We start from the raw sequence: 13,030 nt of genomic DNA, 5'->3' as shown, positions 1-13,030 counted from the left end.
ACTGCCTAGTGGTTCTGCTGGCAAAAGCCTCTGACTTGAGTGCATTGGGTGTAGGTACTCTACAATGAAATGCATAAGTACATAAAACATCCTGAAGAACAATTGTTATTGTACAGGTGAGTAACCATTTTTTCTGAAGTTTTAAATGAAGCTTCTAAAACTTCAACTTTTTGTGCAACTGCCATACGGATTATTTCTATATTACTGTATATGAAATTAGAATTTTATGTCTTTTTTGAACAATCCATGACTGGGGGAATTAAATTATTTTTCTTATCTGAATCTAGATTTATTTTGATCTTTGTGCAGTTTTTATTCATGGAAACTGTGTATGGCTTCTTGCCTTCAGGTATTGGAGAAACATTTTTGTAAATTGGTTTGCTGTCTCAAGAATGCATTGATGGCTTAAAGAACGCTGAGAACCAAAGAACATTTAATTACAGCATATTCTTTATTAGGTTTGTAGAACTGCTGAAATGTGTAAGCATTCTAAGCAGAGCTCTGCAAAATACATTTTTTTTTCATGGAAATTCATGAGAAAATGTTAGCTATTTTATGGTTTTAACTGTCTTAATGTTGTACTGAGCCCCAAATTTTGCTTTGTGAAATGTGGATCAAAATGTTTTCAAATCAAAAATATGCAAAATAAACTCCCAGGAATTTCTTTAGGTCTTCAGTGCAGAACTATTTTAATTCAACAGCTGGGTCATTTTTGCTCACAAAGGCCCCAATACAGGAAACCACTTAAGAATATGCTTAACTTTAAGCATGTGTTCCATTTCCATGGAAGTCAAGTGCATGTTTAAGTGCTTTGGTGAATCAGGGCCCAAGTTCTGTACTATAGCCAAAAATATGTGGATGTTTCCTTCTTCAAGCACTGCAAAGAGTTCTTTCTGGGTGCAGAAATTAGCCATACAAAGCTCCTTGCAGGATGGGGACCAAATATTATTTTTAGGAGCATTGCCTCCTGTGAAGTTTATATGCAGTGTTGTAGCCGTGTCAGTCCCAGGATATTAGAGAGACAAGCTTGTCTTTCTCACCAACAGAAGTTGGTCCAATTATCTCACCCATCTTGTCTCTCCTGTGAAGTGTGCATGTGTGGTATATGTACCCATAGAAGAACTATTGCCAACAACATAAGTCATTGGTGCATGTCAAAAAGGGGATTACACAGCTGTATTAAAAAGGTTTACAGTTGTCATTAGAGAATTTTTAATTGGAAAAAAGCAGGTTTGTGTATTGGGTGAAACAGAACTTTTTGCTGTTTTCTTATAGCTAGAAGATGCTCAGAGTAAAAGACAGGAGAAACTCGTAGAAAAACACAAGGAGATTCGTCAGCAAATACTGGATGAAAAGCCCAAGGTAAAGAGTTTTGTACAGTGACATAGTGCTTTTAAAAACTTTTTTTCAGCAAATGCACCTACTGTATGCATCGATTAATTTGATACTCGAGAAGTGTGATCGAATCCGCGCATAGTGAGAGTTTCATAGACAAGTTCCCCGATATTTGAGATAATGAAAAAAGTCAGATAGCAAGCTGCTAGTGAGTAACCACTTCAGACCCTGACCCCCTGTAATTAAATCGTTCTTTTAGTCATTGTAGAGTATCTCTGAAAGGCACCTGGTGTAAAGGGTGCTTCTGACCAGCAGAGTGTGCCCTTTGCTGTAATGTTCTTTAGCCGTACAAAAACAAAACACAGTTTGCATAAAAAAAGGAGATATCTTTTTAGCATGCTTAGCTCAAAGTGTTCTTGATAGTAATGAAAGCCGGTAAAAATAGATGATGATAATAAATGTTTTTCCATTTGTGGAAAAACAATGAGATGTCAAAATGCTGTTGCTGAACATGGCATATATGCTGAATTTTCTACACTGGATTTTGTGCACTGAATCTTTTGTATTCTCCTTCATGTCAGCTAAGATCATGTAGTATTCTGAAATCTCTCCCTGTCTCTGTCTCTCTCTCACTTTATTTTAGAGATTGTGGGCTGGATCCTGGTCCTGCTGAAGCCAATGGGAATCCATTGACTCCAGTGGAGCATATTCAGGCCCCCAAAATGTTGTAAAATTTGTTTCAGGAAGTCTTAATTATATCAACAGGCTATTGTACATGAATATGGTGTCATTCAACAGAGTGCTCCTCCTGGTCTAATTCTTCATGGACCATTTTGGTCATCTCTGCTTTCATGTTTCCTATATTAGAGCCAGTATGTTACAGACTTCAATTTTAATTTCTTGTCTGTCTACAGACTAATGTTCCAATGCTTGTATTACAGTTAAATTGGCAGTAATAAGGAATTTTAATTTTGACAGTAGTTAATCAGTGTTGGCCTCCCATTTGTGTGAAATATCAAAAGAATGAATCAAGTAACTATTTTAACAGCTAATGGGTGATAAATGATAAACTTAGTACGTTTCTAAAAATAACATATTTTTGTTCATGTAATTTTCTACTTTGATTTTAAAAATAAACTTTATAAAAAACAACAATAATAATTAATAACAGATAGTGTAAATGCCGTGGTATCTGGGATCAGAATATATACCTTCTTTAAACTTTTAAAATGCTTCCTTTTTGTGTTTGATCACCAGCTTCTCTTGAGGAATAGCGCTAACTTATTGTTTTTACATTAATAGAATTTAAGTGCACAAATATAATGCAAAAATAACTCATTGTCAGTCATTCTAAGGCTATGGTTTGATAAGCTTGTTTATATAAACTCTTGATTAACTTCTTTCCTTCTTTTTTTAATCTCAAGGCTGCTACTGTATTTCTTAGTAAAGTAGTAGCAGATCTGAACTCTGGACTCACTCCTACCACAATTGTATGACTTGCATGCAGAGAGAAGGATCATGTGCAGGCTTGGCAGGATTAGAATTCTCCCATGCACATTCACATCCACAACCTCAGGACAGGGCATGAGGAACTCTGCCTTTATATGGGCTTTGGCTAGATCCTCTCTGTAGTCAGTGACCCATTGACAATGCATTTAACCTCCACTTTCAAGGTCCTGCCTTGAGAGCCAGCATAGTGTTGTGCTCTGTAGTGCACCACGGGATCTGTATCCTACCCTTTACCGCATAATGGAAATGATTTCAGGACTGTGCATAGCTTTTACTTGGGCCAAAAGATTTAGTGCAAAACAACAATTCATTGTATAAACAGTTTATTTTTTGCTTCGTATTCAAAGCCAAGCTCCCTTATTAGCAGGGCATTAATAAGCAGTAGATCAAAAGTTTCCCCAGTTGTAGGTGTTTGAAAGGTGCAGACACAAATATGTACTCTGTACCCTTTCCAGAGGTATTTCTCTAAGTACCCAGACATGCATTATTTGTGTATCCAAAGCTCCCATCAAAATTAATGCTAATGTAAGTCAATGGGAGTTTATGGGTACATAAGCAATGCAGGATCAGTCCCTAAACAGCCTAATATGTTTAGGGATAGCATTAGCTTTGTGTGCTCCTGCCAATAATGTCACTGGGGACACCCTTCCATCCATTCATCATTTTACTTAGTTACTTAGCAGTGACTCACAAAACTTCTTGTATTATGACTTTACATGCAGAGCCCAGTCATAGAAAAAAAGATTATTGCAGTCTTAGCCATTATTAGCCATTTGCAGCAGGGCTTGGTAGTTTGATAAGTGTAAGTTTGTAATTTCCTGTATTGTAAATTCTCTAGGAAACTAGAGAGAATTTTGCATTAAATAGCTGAGGTTTTAAATCTTTTTTAAAAATGCAGAAATCCTGTAGAAAGGTATGCCACAGATAAAGGCCTTTGGGTTTTAAAAAATAATTTTTCTAGACTAAGGCACCACATTCACCACTGATTTACACCTTTAAATACCCCACTGAAGTCAGTAGAATAATAAATCAGTACAGATTTTTTTTCCCCTAAACAAGTCCTAGACACAGGGCTACTTTGTACTTTTTCAACTGCTTGGCTTATAGTTGAAAATAACTTGAACTTCCATCTACTCTTGTTTGATTCCTGAACTGATGCTGTCAGCAGAAAGGGATGGGAGCAGTCCCTCTGAATACTATATTCCCCTTGAAGTCAGTGGGAGTTCTGCTTCAATGGAACCAGAATTTCACATTGTATCTGTATAATACGATACTCCCTCTGATCACAAATTCATCTTTGGTCTAGCAGAGACTAGAAATTTAATAATCTCATGGATGTTTTTCTAATATATGTGTGTGTGAGGACATACCAAACACTTCCAGCAAGCTAATGTGGGAGAGCTTCCAGGCAAAGGAAAATGTCGCCTTGTTAATTCAAAGACTATGTGCTCGTGTGTGGAACAGTAAATACCCTGGCCTTATCCTTCCTTGATTGTCCTCTACCTTGAGTGTTATGTTACAGAATGCACACCAGAGAGAGCTTGTTCAAAAGTTACACCTACAAATGCATACATTGAAAGCCAGGTAGCAATTGGAATCCATTAGGATTTCTAATTGATGCCTTCCTCTTGAGCATCAGATATTGACCACTGAAAGCAGGTAGATAACTTAACCAGGTGGATTAGTTATAACGATTCAGGGTGGTTCACCTTTGTCCTATGTGATAGTTGCCTCCACTGTGTTCTCCCTGACAGCCCCATTTCCCATCAGTCCAATTATTTCTTTGCGCTCCTTTCTTTCCCTTTCTCCTCCACCTGCTCTCCTTTTTGCTTTCTATTGTTCACTTCCTATTCATACACCCCTCCTCTTTTCTCCCCGTTCCCATTCCTTGTCTTCTCTCTTTATTTCATTCATTTACATTAAGCCTTCGTCTGCCCCTCTCTTCTGCCCCTTCAGCTGCCTCTCTTGTAAATTCCTGAGGGCTACTGTAGGAACACAGTTCATTACACCTCAGTATGGAATTCAGTACATTCAGGGCAAAGAGTGATCTGGGATGCTTACTGCCGAGCATGTGTGGCGCTGTGATATCGAAGTACAACTGAGGGACTTGAGGATGGCGTGGTCATTTTATCTCAGTGTCTTTGCTTTGAATAATCTGTTCATCCATTTAAATCTAAATTAAGTGCATTTCCATCCCCTCCTCCCCCATTGCATTGTAATGACAAAACTCCATCCACATGAGATATGGCAAGGAATTCATTCTTTTGCATGAAAATTGATTGTTACAGTAAATGGACCCTGCACTTCCTGTCACTGGAGTCAATGAGGGTTTGTCATGGATGTTGAAAGGGTCAGAATCAGGCCCATTACAGTTTGCAACTTTTAGCTCAATCCATTAGAGCACATTATTATTAATATTTTACACTTCTGTAGTGCCTTCCATTCAAAGACCTTAAAGCACTTGACAAACATTAACTCATTCAGCCCCACGTACTTAGGTAAGTGTTGTTAGTTACAAATGGAAAAGCCTGAAGCACGGTGTCAGTAAGTGACTTGCCCAAGGTCCTACGGAAGACAAGGCCTTGCCACAGACCTTCTGTATGACCTTGGGCAAGTCACTTACTGTAGATAAAACCCCAGTCTCCAGACTCCCAGTCTCAGACTGGAGCATCCTTTCTGCCTATTGCTTTTTCTTTTTAATTCATAGCACTTACCCGAAAAGCTAATTGAACAATGCAAACAGTGGACAGCCATAGATTATGCAGAAAAGGCATGGGGAAGCCATAGAGCAGAGAAATGCCGCTAAGCAGTATTTTCTCATGACATGCCTTAGTTCATACATGAATGCAGGGGCGGAGTCTGAGAGCAGCCACTCTGCATGGCATGATCCCCTCTGTAAGAGCCGGACATTTTCTATGCAAGATAAAGCTGCCCCAAAGCACTTTAAGATAGCCGATAAGCTCCATGACCAGCTGCCACTCTCACCACCATTGTAGGAGTCACATATGCCATGCTGCAGTGCCAGAGGAAATCCAATGGCAGCACAACAGGAGAGACTCCTGCGCTGTTAAAGCCTGATCCAGCTCCTGCTGAAGTTGACTGGAATCTTTCCATTGACTTCAGTGGTAACCTCAGTGCCTGGAGGAAGGAAGACTCAGCACAGCAAGGAAGATATAATCATCTGTGTTCACGCTCCCACAGCTTATGCTCAGTTTGCACGAATCAGAGGAGAGAGAGATGGCCAAGTGTGTCTTGCTAAATTGCTCTGCCTGGCTTTCACCTCTGACATTTATAATTTTTTCCTCAAAAAAACATCATAAAAGCAAAGGTACTTTTAATTTAAAATGGTGTATAAATAGAGGCTATTTAAGAATCTGATGTATGCTAAATAATTTAAAAACACAAGCTTATTATCTCACAGTTTGTTATGCATTATTAATTGCACCCACTGTGTGTATACATTGCTATACCTAATCAATAATTTATACCAGGGCCATGCCTGAAAAATTTATGGGGACTTAAAATGACACGTTTTCAAGGAGCAAAGTAAGGAGCCACTCCAACTCTGAAATAATAATCCTCCTGTAACTCCAGCGTCTTCATCCTGTTGAAACAATGCCTTGCAAAAACAATGGATGACTTCTTCCCCCCTGCCAGGTGCAGTAGTTAAATTCAATTATTTGAAAGCACAATTAAGGGAGAATGATCCTGAAGTCACAGACAATCTTAAAGTATCTTTTTTGTAGACCGCAACTTGGTTGTCTAATACCCGTTTTGTGGTTTTTGTTTCAAATCATTCATTTTACTCCTGCAAATAATATAAGTGATTTAAATGTGGCTGTTCATAAAAGTAAGGTCAGCAGGATTCTCTCTCTAATTTTTGAGAATAGTCAATGTACAGTGCATATGATTCACAAAACTTTTGAAATTACTTTAGATATGTCTTTATCAATTCCTAGAGCCCAGAATTGCTACTTTAAATCAATTCCAGGGAAGAAAGTAATTCCCAGGGAGTTTTATGGCTCTTCCAATATGTTTTCAGGTCATTGCACATTGCACAAAAAGACCATACCCCATTTTCTCAACTCAGTGCCCAGGTAAGAAGCCAAACCTCCTTTCAGGACAAGCTAGGTTAGACGCACTTCCATCCAACTCCTGTCAGACCCATTCGAGTTTCTACTGCATGGGATCACCCAAAAATGTTAGGGATAGAGCTTTGCAAAGTGATGATTTCAGTTTGCAGGGCTTCGCGAAGACCTTGGATGCTATAGACTCATACTGGAATGGAGAAAGTGGCCTTCTTAAAGTGTTCCCCATCTTAATCCCCCTTTGTCCCCTACTCCCAGAGGCAAATAGTCTTTTCTGTGCAGTGGATAGTTTTAATCCCTCCAGATTTTAAAAAGAAATTTCACAGCTTTTAAGAACCTGCAGCTTTTAAGCTACATGTGTTACAGCAATGCCTAGCAGTAAAACACAGAAGGAATACAGAGGGTTTAAAATAATGTACTGTTTTTTTTCATTGTTCAACTTTTTTTCTAGGCTTGTAAATCCATCAGAGTCATACGAGTTAACTGTCTCTGGGTCTTCTTAAGTAGGCAATAGCACAGAGACATGAATGACATTTTCTCAGTCTCAATGAACTGCAAATCTTTTAAAAGAATATTTTTATAAAAAGTAATTTCTGTGGGCTGAGATTTTCAAAGCCACCTCAGGGCTTGATCCCGCAAGGTGCTGAGCACTTTGGTCTCAATCCTGCAATGTGCTTAAGAACAGTCTTAACTATAAGCACATGAATAGTTCCATTGATTTCATTGGGATTACACACATGTTTAAAGCAAAGCATGTGCTTAGTTGCTCTCAGCCGCTCACAGGATCAGCCCCTAAGAGATGGGCATCCAAATCCTGTAGGCAGCTTTGAATATCTCAGCTCTGATGTTTGGGTGTACTTTTTTGTGTCACATTTGGGTTAAATTCTTAGGCTTTCCCTAGAATGTGTTGTGGTCATTGAATAGGCTGGTCTGGATCTCATACTGGTTTTGCTCAAGTAAAACTCCATGGACTTCAGTGGAATGACTCCAAACCATCACCAGTGTGGGGTCAGAATCCTGCCCATAATCTTCAGCCTCAATCACAAAAAGCAGAGAGGCCTTCACAAGTGAAAAGAGTGAAAACTGGAGCTTTCTCATGTGCTTTTTATTCATATAGATCCCCTCTTTTAATAACTTTATTTTTCCAGCACAATATCCATTACAGTTCTAAAGATGGATAACAGGTCACAAACGATACATGTAACAATCTGAAGCGATATTCAGTATGTTAATTAAATCTCTTTTCGTGATGATACTGTACACACAAGTGTCACTTGGGAATTCTAGCTTTCAAATCAAATAGCCCAAATGCCTACATTAAATTTTCAATGGAAATTTGCGAAATGCTTCTACTTTTATTTTAATGACTTGCAACTTCATTTATTTTGAATAAGGGTGTCATAGACCCCCGGTAGAAAGAAAATATAAGTAATTATTTTAATGAAAACCAGAGGAGGGAATTGTTAAGAAAACTGTTTTTTCTTCAGCAGAGGACATTTTTCCAGACACGTATTTAGTGTTCATTGGTGTTCCTTGTAGGAGGTGCCAGAGGAAATCTACTTTTTTGAGAGCTGTAAAGAATTGAGATTGAGAGGACTGAAAGGCCAAGCTTTGTTTTCATTTTTCACCAGTGTAAATCAGGAGCAGCTCTTCTTATTTCAGCTGACTCACTCTTGAATGCACTGGCAAGACTGAGAGCAGCATATGGTCCAGAGTATATTTCATGTAGTTGAAAAGTTTGATTTGTAAAGATCATTGTTTTGTAATGGTCTAGGCAAGTTAGACAGTTCCTAGCACCTCCCACCACCTCAACTCTCTGCCTGACATATTTCTGAGCCCCTTCCGGCGTGTGGCAGTCTTTCTTAAGCATTCTCACTTCTCCTATTCCAAGTTTTAAAAAATAACATTCCGAGTCAAAACCCAAAGATCGTCTCTGTTATAATGTGTAAATTGAGGTTTCTGAGTGAGAGGTGAGTGTTCATCAGTGGCGTTAGGCAGCAGTCCACTGCTGGAAACATTGGAACAGATATGATGCTGTGTCCAACAGGAGGCCAAGCACAGAAGCTGCAGCATGGGAGGAGTTGAGGCCAAAGGTAACTAAGCCATCTTTGTACCACCTGAATTATGACTCAGGGGTACCACAGCCTGTGGTTTCAACTAGAGCAGTGCTGAATTACAACACCATGGACACTCCCTCTTCTGGTCCTCCTGCACACATCCAGCCTGCACCGCCTCCCCTCTTCCACTGAGACAGCATAAAGCTGCATATTCAGCCCTCATGACAATGTAGTGCCTTACTGCCCCTGTATGCCACTAGGGTAGCATATAGGGGTTGGGTTGGAGGACAGAATCTGCTCCATTGGTTGTAAGGGATAAAGCAGTGAGCATTCTGCTATTTAGCATTATGCAGTTACTTACAAAGAGATCTCCTCTTATGATAGCTGATTCTTCCTAATGGACAGTCCTTTGAAATGACCAACTTTGCGTAAGTTCTCAGGGTATGTTTTCTCACAGTCGTGGGCCTAGCAGATGCCAGCAATAACAACATGCTAATAAAAGATTTGTTAAAAGGTATATAAAGTAATTATTGATTTTGACACTAGTGCATGTTTAACTGTTCCCAAGACTATTGTCTCCCTGACACAGAAAGGAGAAGATGATAAAACTCACCTTGCCCTTCACGCAAGAGAAAACCAGACCAGGAAGGAGACATGAAGGTGGATATATAGCTTCTTCCTGCCAAAGCCCATCCCAAGAATAGATAACATCCTAGAGAGAGAGAGGCTGGTGATGTTGCCCAAACACAAAACTGTTTCTGTGGGCAATATGATTAGGGGTTGTAAATTGCTAAGATGATCCCAAGACAAGAAACATTGCCTATTTAATACCCAACTGACGTAAACAGGATAATGCTATAAAGATATCTCACACACTGAGGAATCTCAAAGCTTTTTAGAAGCTATTTATATATAGTAATCATTTCAGCATTGAAATTCAGAAGCATACTCTTGGATGTACAAAAAAGTTCTGTGGAATTTTCAGTGTTTACCCAAAGCAGCCAGGATCTCTATTCTTAGGTCTAATCTGAAAGAACCATGTGTAATACACTGCATGGAAGTTAATGCATCTACCTCTGGAGAAAGACGAGCTGAAAATGATAAAAATGAGTTGACGTGTGTAGCAGGGTGGCTTGTCCCACAAGGGCTGGTGGCCTAGGGGCCAGCCAACCCTGATCACTGGGTATGGATCAGGCGATCCCCCTATAAAAAGCAGCAGGAGGCTGCAATGAAGTGGGGGTACTCAGACTCCAGCAGAGTCCTGGGTGTTGAGGCTGAGACTCCAGGCAGGTAGAGCCTGGGAGTGGCATGTCAAAGCAGGAAAGGGCCCAGGCAGAAAGGCCTTGGAGTAGGAAGAGAAACTTTTGCTTTGTATAGACTTTAGTTGGCCTTTAATTTGGGACTTGGCATTTTATTTGGAGTTTATTTTTATATGAATAAACACAGGCCCCAAGGAGGGTGCATTTTTGTCCACAGAAAGCCTGTGTGAAGTTTATTTGGGGAAACTGAGGTGAAGGGCTGCCCTGAGGATATGGAAACTCGATGACAACATGATTATGAGTTTGAAGAGATTCATGACAGAATGTTTACAAAAGCTTCCAATTACTGAATTAGACAACATTGATGTTTAAACCCCAGAAGGAAAGCCTCATAAGAGAAGAACAACTGCAATTTGCCAAAGGGGATTACTTTTGCATACCAAAGCTAAATAATTGAAAGGGCCCTAACAGGGAATGTTTGAATAGTTTTTAATGTTCACTGTTAACATTCCATTCTTTATGACATCCCTCTTTGAAATTTGAAATAATTTTCCTCACTAGTCTTGCCTTTTGTTTCGAAACCCTTGACTTTTCCCTTCCTCCATTGTGGAGCTCAGACCAGGACCCTAGTGTTTATTAATATAGTGTTTATTACCCCCTAAAATAAGTACCATATATTGTATAGTGCTTTGTAATCTCAAACCATGGCCCAGCTCCAGGAATGAGCTCCACAAAGACAGATCCCTGCAACCATACAGAACTTAGCTATATCCATCTCTCTGCATCAGAATTACCATATTTGTGTTATTTAACTGCTGCTGTGAGGTAAAACCAAGGACTGAAGCACAATACTTCATATGATATGATTGAGGTCTATAAAATCATGAGTGGTGTAGAGAAAGTAGATAAGGAAGTGTTGTTTACTACTTCTCATAACACAAGAACTGGGGTCACCAAATGAAATTAATAGGCAGCAGATTTAAAACAAATAAAAGGAAGTATTTATTCACACAACACACAGTCAACCTGTGGAACTCCTTGCCAGAGGATGTTGTTAAGGCCAAGACCATAACAGCGTTCAAAAAGAACTAGATAAAGTCATGGAGGATAGGTCCATCAATGGTATTAGCCAGGATGGGCAGGAATGGTGTCCCTAGCCTCTGTTTGCCAGAAGCTGGGAATGAGCGACGGGATGGATCACTTGATGATTACCTGTTCTGTTCATTACCTCTGGGGCACCTGGCATTGGCCACTGTCAGAAGAGAGGATACTGGGCTAGATGGACCTTTGGTCTGACCCAGTAGGGTCGTTCTTATGGCTGGTTAGGAACTACAAAACTAATGTCTGTAGTTTTTAATAAATATTGATATTTATTACAGTAACCTTGTCTGAAAGATCAAAATAGAGGTGAAATAGGAAAAATACATAGAATAATACTGCATAATCCACCAGTATCAACTAATAGAGATGTCAAGGTTCTTTCCCCGCTCTGAACTCTAGGGTACAGATGTGGGGACCTGCATGAAAACCTCCTAAGCTTACTTTTACCAACTTAGGTTAAAACTTCCCCAAGGTACAAACTATTTTACCCTTTGCCCTTGGACTTCCCCTGCCACCACCAAACGTTTATCTGGGTTTATTTTTATTAGGAAAGCGTTGTTTGGAAACGTCTTTCCCCCCAAAATCCTCCCAACCCTTGCACCCCACTTCCTGGGGAACGTTTGGTAAAAATCCTCACCAATTTGCATAGGTGACCACAGAACCAAACCCTTGGATCTTAAGAACAATGAAAAAAGCATTCAGTTCTTGAAAAGAAGAATTTTAATAGAAGTAACAGTAAAAAAGAAGTAACAATAAAAAGAATCACCTCTGTAAAATCAGGATGGTAAATACCTTACAGGGTAATTAGATTCAAAACATAGAGAATCCCTCTAGGCAAAACCTTAAGTTACAAAAAGAGACACAGACAGGAATATCCATTCTATTCAGCACAGCTTAATTTCTCAGCCATTTAAAGAAATCATAATCTAATGCATATCTAGCTAGATTACTAAATTCTAAGACTCCATTCCTGTTTTGTCCCCGGCAGAAGCATCACACAGACAGACTCTTTGTTTTTCCCTCCCCCCAGCTTTTGAATGTATCTTGTCTCCTCATTGGTCATTTTGGTCAGGTGCCAGCGAGATTATCCTAGCTTCTTAACCCTTTACAGGTGAGAGGATTTTTCCTCTGGCCAGGAGGGATTTTTAAGGGGTTTACCCTTCCCTTTATATTTATGACAAGAGAAATCAATGCAAGTCTTGCAGAAACTTAAGCACATGTATAATTTATGCATGTAAGTAGTTGCTTTAAGCACATGGTTAAGGCTGCAGGATCAGGCCCCCAAAAAAGTCAGAAAGAATTGGAATGATTGGATTTTGTAAATCTTGCAGTTCTATAAAATCAAGATCTCAGGTAGTCTATATAAGTCCTACCATGGCAATGTATATTGTAGCTTTAAGCTTACATATATATAGGGAAACACTCCAATAAGATAAAAATCATAGTAAATGAAGACTCCCCAAGCTAAGGCTAACTAAAGATATCAAGAATATTGTGACATTTCCATAGCTATAAATAAATTAAAACATATACACAGAATGGAGACAAAAATCGAAAACCTCAGAATGGCTCGTGGAGCTGGAAGTCTGCAATATTTTTGTTATGGAAACACCTGCAGTAAGAACAATTTAGTGTTTCCAAAATGAAACAAGGTCCCTGTGTTCCAAGCTCCCCAGAGGTG

At 39.3% G+C, this 13,030-nt stretch overlaps 1 protein-coding gene across 1 annotated transcript in view; it reads left to right on the top strand.

Moving 5' to 3' along the window:
- PLCB1 (phospholipase C beta 1) overlaps positions 1-13,030 on the top strand; it is a 659,574-nt gene that overhangs the window by 573,820 nt on the left and 72,724 nt on the right. Inside the window, exon 31 of the mRNA XM_077812057.1 lies at positions 1,276-1,362. Within this exon, the coding sequence (XP_077668183.1) occupies positions 1,276-1,362 (87 nt within the window). The remainder of the gene's footprint in view (positions 1-1,275; positions 1,363-13,030) is intronic.

Source organism: Eretmochelys imbricata, chromosome 3 (assembly GCF_965152235.1).
Source record: "Eretmochelys imbricata isolate rEreImb1 chromosome 3, rEreImb1.hap1, whole genome shotgun sequence".
Classification (NCBI taxonomy): Eukaryota; Metazoa; Chordata; order Testudines; family Cheloniidae; genus Eretmochelys; species Eretmochelys imbricata.
This window is presented reverse-complemented; position numbering and strand designations above follow the sequence as displayed.